General features: G+C 43.5%; 1 protein-coding gene across 2 annotated transcripts; it reads right to left on the bottom strand.

Annotated features, from left to right (window-relative positions):
- Positions 1 to 1,804: 1,804 nt before the first annotated feature.
- LOC123125808 (skin secretory protein xP2-like) lies at positions 1,805 to 3,176 on the bottom strand. 2 transcript variants are annotated; one of them, XM_044546259.1, is made up of 2 exons: positions 2,493 to 3,176; positions 1,805 to 2,390 (listed from the first exon to the last, which is right to left on the bottom strand). In XM_044546259.1, exons 1-2 carry the CDS (start codon positions 3,115 to 3,117, stop codon positions 1,939 to 1,941), a joined length of 1,077 nt encoding a protein of 358 aa, XP_044402194.1. In that variant the 5' UTR covers positions 3,118 to 3,176; the 3' UTR covers positions 1,805 to 1,938. The 2 variants fall into 2 exon arrangements, with proteins under 2 accessions (XP_044402194.1, XP_044402193.1); XM_044546258.1 differs by having other exon boundaries at positions 1,805 to 3,176.
- Positions 3,177 to 11,615: the final 8,439 nt, after the last annotated feature.

Here is an 11,615-nt window from a genome sequence, read left to right as displayed (position 1 = left end):
GGAATACTCCACGAAGTTGCCGAACCTGCATGTTCCAACAAATCGGAGGAAGTACCATGTTCTCTTTCGTAGTCTTTGCATGTCTCACAATTATTATGTGAACAATTTTTGCGATGCAATGGTGCTGGAAAATTATCAAGTGTCAAACTATTATTGTGTTAAATTTTTGCTTTTATATGATGTGATTGATTACTGAATTACCAGTTAACTTTCTCTCTGAACTCAAGGTATATGCTTGATTTGTGTGCTTATATCAATACTAATGATAAATTTTGGTGAGATACGATGTGTGCTATACATACGAGAGGCTACCACGAGGTGAGCTCAAACATATTTCTTGAATTTCGTCTCTCCAACCAAACACTGAGATGGAACCATTGCATTATACCATTTGACTCCAACCAAAGGTAGAAGGAAACCTACCAATTACATTAGAGTGAAACCATGGCATTCCATTCTACTTGGTTCCTAAACCAAATGCACCCTAAAGACCACAAGTGCATCATCATATTCTCGCGCGTAGAGCAACACGGGAGAACGGGTAGAATCAACCAGACCCATGCATGACCTCAGAGGCAACCCACACCGAGACCTGCGATGTCCCAAGCTCCAATACCAAGGACAATGCGAGTAGCCAAGGCAGGGCCTTCATGAGGTGAACGATGTCTCAATGCAGCCACTGCCTATTCCAGTGAGCCGGAATCAGGGTCTCCCCCCGGGCTCTGAGAAGGGGCATGGTCAGGGCCATGAGAGGGCACCCAAGGAATATACGACACCCGCAGGTGTTGTCACTGGTAGCATCAGCCAGCCAAGCGGTGATTTTGCCCTTGTGACCGATACCTAGAGCCGCCGCCCAACGACGGCCACAACCGGATGCCCTCGCCGCACTGAAGCAAAGACCATCGGACCGCCACCGAGAGTCGCCGCCATAGGACCCGGAAGCAACAATGCATTTGGAAAATGATCTATTTTTAGTGGAAAATTATTTTCTTTTTATGAGATTGATTACTAAATTGTTCCAGTTGTTTCCTAAGTAACTGAAAGTATAAGCTTGATATATGGACGCGGAGTATGTGAGCTTGCTCGGACAAACAGTAAAATTGAGAAAAAAATTCAAAAAATGAATTATTTTGTGGTAAACTTTGACAAATGTTCTAATTGCTTGCAAATTTTCATGATTTGATCACATTCGTGGAAGGCGGGACAAAAAAACCAAAATCGATGCTCCGAAATTGCTACTTTCGAAAACTCTTGGGAGCACTGATTTTGTTTTTTCGATTGATTACTGTCCGGGAGCAGTGCACTTGGGAAATGATCAAGTGTCAAACTATTTTTAGTGTTCAATATTTACTTTTTATGAGATTGATTACTAATTTTTTCGATTGACTTCCTCAACTAACTGAAGGTATAAGCATGATTTGTGTGCTCATATTGATATGTCGTACATTTTGGGGATATTCTTTGCCTGTTATACATACAAAAGGTTACCACCAGGTGAGCTCAAAATTTTTCTTGCATTTCATCTCTCCAAGCAAACACAGAGGAGGAACCGTTCCATTCTAGAAAAGTTGTGGTACACGTAGGTGCGTTGCACCCACGATGAATAGTTAAATAAAAAAATTACATACAAAATTGACTCACTGCACTTTGAATGGAACCATGACATTCCATTATACTCCCTCCGTTCCGAATTACTTGTCTCCAATTTGTCTAGATACGGGTGTATCTAGCACTAAAATGAGTCTAGATACATCCGTATCTAGACAAATCTAAGACAACTAATTCGGAACGGAGGGAGTACTTGGTTTCTCGACCAACCACGGACTAAAGACCATAAGTGCAAGCATCTTCTTGCGCACAGCGGCACGAGACGACGGGTAGAATCTAGAGCCAAAAAGTTTACCCTAGGTACTAAAGCATCAGCAGGGCGCGCGTTTCTCATGCTGTCGAATCGGCCTCAGGAGCGCTGTCGCCGGACCCGGACGGGGACGGTGCGCCGGCGGACCCGTATGATGCCCCTGATGATGGCGAGTCGGCAGCCCCAGAAGATGGAGCGTCCGCGTCCGATGGGGATGACGACGGTGCGTCGGCAGCTGGCCCGCTGGCGGCGCCGTAGGAGGAGGCCGGCGCGTCAGCTGACGGTGAGTCGGAGGTTTGTGCGTTCGAGGGTGCCGATGCATCGGCGGATGGTGCTTCGGAGCCCGATGCGCTGGAGCCGTAGGAGCTCGGCGCGTCAGCTGACGATGCCTCGGAGGTAGGAGCGCTCGAGGGCGCCGACGCATCACTGGATGGTGCTTCGGAGGCCGATGCGCTGGAGCCGTACGAGCCCGACGCGCTGGCACTGTCGGACGACTCAGGTGCGCTGGAGCCGTAGGAGCCCGACGCGCTGGCACTGTCGAACGACTCAGGTGCGCTGGAGCTGTAGGAGCCCGACGCGCTGGAGCCGTAGGAGCCCGACGCGCTGGCACTGTCGAACGACTCAGGTGCGCTGGAGCCGTAGGAGCCCGACGTGCTGGCGCCGTAGGATCCTGGAGCGCCGCTGTCCCACGCCGTGGGCGCCACCGCGGCGCCGGCGGCGGGCATGGGGCCAGACGCCTCGGTGATGAGGTCGAGCGTGACGCGGAGCAGCTTCTCGAACTCGAGGCTCTTGGTTACGACGGCGTTCTTGACGTCGCTGATGGGCGCGTCCTTGCAGGTCTCCTCACAGGTGTTGGAGCCGCCCAGCGTGGCGGACAGCCACGACTTGATCTCGAGGAACTTGGCGCAGGTGGGCTCGCGGGTGAGGGCGCTCAGGTGCGCCACCGTCTCTTCAATGTCGTCGGAGCAGCCGTCGAGGCACTTGAACAGGGTGTCCTCCTTGACGCCGCTGAGCTCGTGGTGAGCGAACGCTGCCACCGTGGTGCCCACCTCCTTGGCCACGTACACGGACAGCTCGGCCAGCCGGCGCGCGTCCGCTGTCCGGGTCTCCGGGTTGGTCGTCAGCGACTGGATGCACACTTTAGGGAACAGCGTCTTGTTGCACGCGTCCTGGAGGTTGTCGCTGTAGGGGGTGGGCTGGGCGACAGGGACGGCGAAGACGAGGAGCAGGAGCACGACGAGGCGAGGCAGGCCGGCCATGGCTGACGCTGACCGCTAATTGATTCCTGGTGCATGTGTCTCTCTTCGTGTTGTGAGCGACGAACGGTGAAACTGCATAGGGTTTTTATATACGAGTTGTTTGCCATCTCTTTTGACGGGCAAAGTGGACGGTCGGGGGCTCGTCTCGCTGCATGCATGCATGCATGGTTTGGAATGGCTTCCGGAGAGAGGAGCGCCTCTGGCGACAAGTGTTGGACTTTTGATTTCAACTATATGTGTGGCTGTCAATTAATTTAGCTAGCTACTACTATAGGAGGACGTATCCAGTGCAACCCAGTAATTGGTGCACCATGTCTCAAAAGCGTTTTGGCAGTGGCACACCGTCACCTCCCTTCCCCTGCTATGTCCAATACTGGAATCAAAAACTTTGTCTAGTGTATGGTTGTTTGTCGAGTGCATTTCGTCATGTACTTGGCAAATATGGCACTTGTTGTACAAAAAAGAAACAACAGGTAAATGGATGATACTCGTCAAATCGCATGTTTCCAAGTTCTTCTACGCGGCACTTAGCAAACACATGCTTTGCCGAGTTTCTGTCATGCGACACTGGGCCAACATATTTTTCTTTTTCCACACTCTTCTTTTTTATATTATTTGTTTTCTTTTTTCATTTACTAGTCAATGTGTATGTGCAATGCACGTTAATTTAGAAGTATATTAAGTGCATGTGGATATTAAGTAGGATATTATTTGCATATTATTATGTGATTAGCATTATATTTGGCATGAAATTAACTACACGCTAAACGTGTTGAGCGCTCGACATTGAAGCAGTCTAGGTCGTTGGATTGACATGATTTCATGGCTGAGATTAATTGGATCTGCCCCTTTGAGTCTTTTTGTATTGGTATAGATATAGATGCTTAGTTCTTTTTTGATTACTTATTTTCATTTTTCTTATTCTTCTCTCCCCCCCATCCCCACTCTTTCCTTTTATAGTCATTTAATACATTTTAAGACTTAGTGTATATAATTAAAATGTAAACTACAAGTGCATGAATAAAACATAAAAAATGGATAAAAATCCTATTTGTGTTGTCCATGTTTAAGACATATCCAATAAAAGGAAAGAAATTTCAAACATCTGGGTGCCAGGATTTGACCCCGAACATGAAGGTGGTTTCTTAATTCTGAAAAATGCAGCGAAGTCTTGAAAACATAAAACTTGGCACGGTGCCTCATATGACATCAACATGTTGTGGTAAAAATTTGACAAGGTTTCCCAAAAGTTGTGGCATACACTACTTACAAACTGGACCATCTCTGGGTATGAATCTAGGTTTCAAGAGGGAAAGGTCATGTTTGAACACTACAAGAAATCTGTCAACTTGTGACCACCACTATTGGTCACTGAAAGGTCATTGTTTTTTTCATTTGCGACCTTTTTGTGACAAAAAACGGAAGGTCAAAAGCTGGCAGTCGTAAACTGAAATTAACGACCTTCTCTGTGAAAAGAAAAGGTCGTTGGTTCCACGACCAAATTTTTGGTCACTGGCAGCATCCCCAGGCCACGTAGGATCTAGCGTGGCAAGCTGACGTGGATAAGATTCTGCCCGGTCCAATTCAGTGTCTATATGGGCCAAGCCCAACAATTCAGCCTTTCTATATTTTTTTTCCTGTGAATTTTTGGTCGACTTCATGGGCCAAGCCCAACAATTTGGCCTTTTGATTTTCTGGGCCATGGCCCTTTTGCGGACCATTTCAGTAAGCCTTTTTATTCAGGTTTTCCAGAAATAAACAATGTTCTAGTCCACCATTATTTGGGTCGTAGCCTTTTTAGAGCCCATATATTATTTGGTCCAATAGAACATTTGGTCTTTTTATTCACTAATTTCCTGTTTACACATTTGAACAGCAAACACTCAATAATTCTCTTGATTAAATGATTAAATTCAGAATCATTTAGCCAAATACACACAACAGCACATACAAGTCTGCACGTCCAACATCAACTTAAACAAGCAAAAACAGATACACAAGCACGATACACAAGCACATACAAGTGTGCTTACAAGCAAAAACAGGTACACAAGCACCAAAACATGGTGCAACATCAACTAAAACTGTGGTGCGCATCTCAATGCCTCTTCTGGTCTTCCGTCACAGCAGCAGCAGCCTAAACAACATTAGATCCAGATCCAGATCACCAAAAAGAAACATTATTAAATGTTTAGAGACAATGCCATCAACATGAGGCGGTAATCCAACATAACACTTTGTCAACATATTTTACAGATGCAAATAACTAAGCTTACTGTATAAGTTTAAGATCCACATGCAATGTGAAACTGAATTGCCAAATAGCAGCATGATACATTGGTACAAGTGCAAGTCGTCAATGAACATCACTGTAACAGGTTCACCACAAGTTCTATGATGCATCCAAACTTGTGAAATTCGTGCATAGATTAAAGTATGATACTAAGTGAGTAGGTAGAATCACCCAAGCATGGAGGCAAGTGTCTCACCTGCGGCAACTGACCAGGAGCGAAGTTAAGCATGGCCGGGGCAGGAGCAGCTGGAGTAGCACGGCCGGCCTTGAGGTCCGGGGCATCCACAGCCTGCCTGGCATTGGGTGCCTAGAGCGAGGGGAGCATCGGGGCGTGCCTGCATGATGAAGGAAAGCAGCATCAGAAAGTTAAAGACTAAAGGACATGTGGTAGCAAAAGGAATATCAAACTGCTGTCATAACTTGACTGTGAAGTTAAGGAACCTCTTTAGTCTTTACTTTGCAGAGATGGGAGCATGTAGGTAATGATAACTAATGTACTAATAGACAAGTGGCAAATTAGAAGATCCTCTGCACAATGAATGGGCAGACCCATCCTTGAACCCACTCTAATGGCTCGGAAAGATTAATCTCAAACAACAACCAAATTCCAGAGTGCTCAGGCCCAAATTCTACAAGACGTCTTAAGTATGGTAATATACAATACATCATAGCAAACTGACTGGACGAGTTTAGTTTGTACAACCCACTAAACAATTCAGCAATAAGAGCATACAAATACAGCAAAACAGAGCATAATTCAGTTCTAATATGCACGACTGAAACTACTCCAATTTTGGTTTTAATATGTATACAACACGCATCATTGACCACGGAGCATACGGCCACAGCAAAACAAGGGAGCAATTCAGGGAAAGGAATACTACAGTTGCTTGAGACACGTGCTACTCGCTCGAAAGTAATCAGCAACCAACGAGTCAATAAAAGTGTGCAAGTAGGCCACTCTACCCAGTGAGATTAATACACTACAGAATCTATATGATGTGTAGTAATTAACAAGATGATTGTATAGTTGGTATTTCCAATAGCCGAGGTACCCGTACATATATATTTCTCTAGTTCTAATTCCCTTACATGAGTTCCATATATACGTATCTCATCTTAAAACTGTACCTCAGCCACACAAATCTGTATGTGCGACTACATTTGAGCATGTCTTGGAGGGACTATAATTATGGCTTGATATTACTCAACATACATGTCAACAGAAAGAGGAGAACATCACAACACATTTTCATTTTCAAAAAGCACATTAATTAAAAGCCTTTTGACTATTTTATTGTTTGCTTGTCACTAAATTGAAAATATTTTTGAGTGTACAGCAGAATGCAACCAAGGAAGCAAAACATTTAAAAGGACCTATTTTTCATGTACCAGGACCACTACAGAGCAAAAGTGGGTCAAAGCGAGATCGAACGGGTGGCCCCCTGCAAGAAAATAATTGCCCAATTACGAGACAATAAACCTACACAGGGGCTTTCTTGCAGCACACCATGTAACAGAAACAATTCTGATATTTCATATCATCCATGTCATAATTAGAAAAATGAGAAAATATAGTTCCACATAAGCAAGCAAATATAAAACGAAAACTAGTTGACTATGTGTACAAAATATAGTTCCACACTATCATAATTACAAGGACTCAAATTGCCAAGTTAATGTAAGTGTCTTGTTTGTTTGGATCTAGCTCACCATGCTCAGTAATTAATCGAATATATATTGATTCAAAATACACAAAACTGGGCACATATATCAACATAAGAATAGTGTCAGAGACAAGCATTCTTTTACAACATAACTAATCAGATACACCACATATATGTTTTGCAACAAACTAAAAAACAAAACAAGGCATAACTAACAAGTCCAAATAAAAAGGGTTTAGGGGTTTAGGGTACGTTGCAAGAAAGAACATGCTTCCACCTTGTTTCAACAGACCTTTTAAATTGTTGCCTTATCCACGGCATCATCAGTCTTAACCAAACCAGAGCAAGTAAAGGATCTTGTGTTCAGAGCATACACTACACTGGCAGCAGCACAAGCTTATGTTCAGAGCATACACTACAACCGATCTTACTTAACAGGTGGTTGTTCTAATCACCTACAGCCAGCCTCAAGCCCTCAACCTCGATACAGTCAATCTACACAGACAATCGACAGCTAAAGAACAATGCAGCATTCTGGTGAAGCAGCAAGCATGCTTAGATGGTGACTCCCGTGAACAGAGAACCCTACCACTTGGGGACTTAAACGAGGAGTAGCCGAGGTTCCTGCTTGTGTTGCCATTGCTGAAAGAGAAGTATACATTAATGCTTAAACAAGATAAACAGTACATGGATACAAAAAGGGTAGCAGGATTAAAAGAATGATTTAGAGAATGGACGACTGGTCCACATAAAAGTCAGAACATCAATCAAACAATCGACAATTTTCTTCGACGACGCGAACTACAAATCCAAATGCAGATTCTAGAAAGTATGCACCCCAAGCATCTGTCCAAAATAAGAACAAAGACAAAAAGGAGGGCTAGCAAACTCAATCTACTCTAAACACTACACCAAAAGGTCTGTCGGCATGAACAATGAGAATAGCATGTAAACCAGAACTTGATGTCATTTTATAGCTAGTTTTTTTAGCCTGTCGACTGGCTAGTTAGATACATTTGGCTTTCATCGCACTATAAGCCTCCAAGGTCCAACAGTTAGTAGATAAGCCTCTATAGATGGATACATTTGGCTGTCATTTAATACAATGAGGAACACAGACAGATAAACCAACTAAATTCAGAAACAAATGTGAGTTATCGACCCTTCAGACTAGCATACTTATGTCAGTTTATCATTACGTAGCTTAATGTCCTAAGAAACATCATGCAGGCTATCCACATCTACTGTCCAGCACACAATAGAAACAACTAGTGGTGCAGCAACTCCTCCAAGAAGAAACTAGAATTATTAGCTGCAAAATTATTTCATTCCTCATGGCCATACAAACAGTAATCTACATGCTACAGAGTGTGGCTCAGTCACGGGATCCAGGCAGAGGAGGGAGGCAGAGGTAAAGTGCTCACCGAAGAGGTTACTAGCGATGCAGCGGTCGCATTGCAGGTCGGCCACCACCATCGCGCAGTAGAGGTGGTCGTGGCAGGATGCACGGCCTCTTGGGAGACCCGACGGAGGAAGTCAGTGTCGCCGCCGTCCAGCCAACGCGTGCGAGCACGCCAATCTACGCCAGCACGAATGGCCTTGGAGTGGATACGAGGTCTCTTGTGCACCTGTGTATGGAGAACCGGCCGCATCAGGGCAGGGGAGAGAGCAAACCAAATCGGGACTGAGGCGCAGAGAGGAGACCTTGAGGACACGAACCCGCAACCGGAGCACGCATGAATCCACGCCTCCCGGTGGTGGCGCTGGTGGCACCCGGGTCGTGCAGGCCTGATCCGAGGCCAGGGAGGCGGCAATCGGATCTGGTCGGAGCGATGCGAGCCCCTTGCTGCGCGGTGCCGTGTGTGGCGGCGGCGTGCAGTACGGGAGAGAGAGGCCGGGGTGGGGCTGCAGTGGATCTAGCAGGCGATAGTGTTCGGAGGGCAGGGGAGGGAGGGGGTCGAGGCCGGCAGCGAGCGGTGGTGGATAACAGCGACGGGAGGGGAGGGATCTGGATCGGGGAGCGCCAGGGTTCGCTGCGTGCGGGAGAGAGAGGAGTGGTGTGCGCTGGAGAGAGAGGAGAGAGAGGATGGCCATGACATGAGTAGCCCGAGTGGATCTAGGAGGAGAGGGGAGGGGCTGCCGGCGATGAGGTTGGAGGTCGCCGGTGCGAATGGAGAAGAGGACGGTGGCGGATTGGGTTGGGCGAGGATTGGGGCGGCGGCGGATTGAGATATGAGGGAGGGAGAGGGCTAGGGTTGGCAGCCGTGGGTGCGTGGGAGAGAAGGGGCCGTGGGTGCGTGGGTGATTGGGCTACGTGGGGTGAGAGGGTGAGGCCGTGAGGGGGTGAGGGCTGCCGTCGGATCGGGGAGTATCCGACGGTGTTGGATGCGTGATCCGCGTGAGATGCGTATGGACCAATCAAAATGTGGTAAACGCTTTGACAATCTTATGACCATCTAAATTGGTCTTAATTGATTGAAATAAGTTTTTTTTTTGCATGAAAAAAGCATTTTCCATTTTGATTTTGTTGTGAAGAACCAACCAACTCTTTGTTGCAAAATTTAACCACCTCAATTTTTAAAAATATTAGACCATTTTCCATTTTCATCACTGAAACAGGAAAAAAATTCCATTTTCCATTTTTTGAATGCCCAAAATGAGTTTTTTTTGTGAAGGATCTACCATATATTGGTTGCAAAATTGGATCAAATCAATTTTATAATATATTAGGACATATTTAATGCACAATTGACCAAATAGTTGGGTGTCAAAAGTTTCTACCCACCTCTGGTGAAAAAGACAAATTTCCGCCGATTCAGCTGGAAGCGGGTCAAATTTGAACTGCAGCTACCTCGTAGTTTGCTCTTTATTTTTTTCAAAAATCATTTCTAGATACATGAGTATCTATTTAATCAGAGAAACATCAAAAGTTTTCCAATATTCAACCACTAGCTAGGAACGGGCATGCCCGCCGTTTTGACCGCATTTTGAAACGGGCATAAAAAATTCAAAAAAAAATTAAAAAAATTGGAAAACCTTCGCATTGTGTCATTACAAGTGACCAAGTTACATGTAACAATAATAAACTTGTAATACTGTAATTATTTTAAAAAAGTGTTCTAAAAAAAGAGCTATCATGTGTGAAGATTCATGGCTTTCAAGTCAAATGATCAATTTTATAGCCACATTCATGGCATAGTTTGTTAAAATGATATCATATTATGCACAAGGGTGCATCTTAAAATGGCAAACAATGTTGCCTAAGTGAGTTTTCATTTTCTTTGGACGAAAAATAAATTTTCCATTTTTCGAATGCCCAAAATGAGTTTTTTGTGAAGGATCTACCATATATTTGTTGCAAAATTGGATCAAATCAATTTTATAATATATTAGGACATATTTAATGCACAATTGACCAAATAGTTGGGTGTCAAAAGTTTCTACCCACCTCTGGTGAAAAAGACAAATTTTCGCCGATTCAGCCGGAAGCGGGTCAAATTTGAACTGCTGCTACCTCGTAGTTTGCTCTTTATTTTTTTCAAAAATCATTTCTAGGTATATTAATATCTATTTAATCAGAGAAACATGAAAAGTTTTCCAATATTCAACCACTAGCTAGGAACGGGCATGCCCGCCGTTTTGACCGCATTTTGAAACGGGCATTAAAAAATAAAAAAAATTGGAAAACATTCGCATTGTGTCATTACATGTGACCAAGTTACCAGTAAAAATAATAAACATGTAATACGGCAATTATTTTAAAAAAGTGTTCTAAAAAAAGAGCTATCATGTGTGAAGATTCATGGCTTTCAAGTCAAATGATCAATCTTATAGCCACATTCATGACATAGTTTGTTAAAATGATATCATATTATGCACAAGGGTGCATCTTGGAATGGCAAACAATGTTGCCTAAGGAAGTTTTCATTTTCTTTGGATGAAAAAATCATTTTCCATTTTTCGAGCGTCCAAAATGAGTTTTTTTGTGAAGAACCTATCAAATAATTGTTACAAAATTGGACCAAATCAATTTTCTAAAATATTAGGTCATACTTAATGCATAATTGACCAATTGGTTGTGTGTAAAAAGTTTTTGATCCATCTCTCGTGAAAAAGACAAATTTTCCGCATATTCATTTTCCATTTTTCGAGTTTCTAAAATGAGTTTTTTTGTGAAGAACCTAACAAATATTTGTTGTAAAAAGATTTCTCCATTTTTCAAGAATATTAGACCACATTTTGTGAACAAGTTTGTGTACACTAGAAACATTTTTTATAGATATTAAACGGGTTTTAGTTACATCATTAACATTTTTAATAAATATTTTGATGTCTAATATTTTGAACACATGTCTACATTTTTTAAGACACATTGTACATATTGTTTAAATATGTTTAACTTTTTTCAAATACATGATTAACATATTTTCATGTATTCCCAATAAAAAATATCTTTTGATATATAGGTTTTGATGTCTATATTTGTTTTTTACACACTGGACATTTTTGTATACATATAAAACATTGTTGATATTGGT

This window comes from Triticum aestivum, chromosome 5D (genome assembly GCF_018294505.1).
Source record: "Triticum aestivum cultivar Chinese Spring chromosome 5D, IWGSC CS RefSeq v2.1, whole genome shotgun sequence".
NCBI lineage: Eukaryota > Viridiplantae > Streptophyta > Magnoliopsida > Poales > Poaceae > Triticum > Triticum aestivum.
The sequence above is the reverse complement of the archived record's forward strand: the minus strand, read 5'-3'. Positions and strand labels throughout refer to the sequence as shown.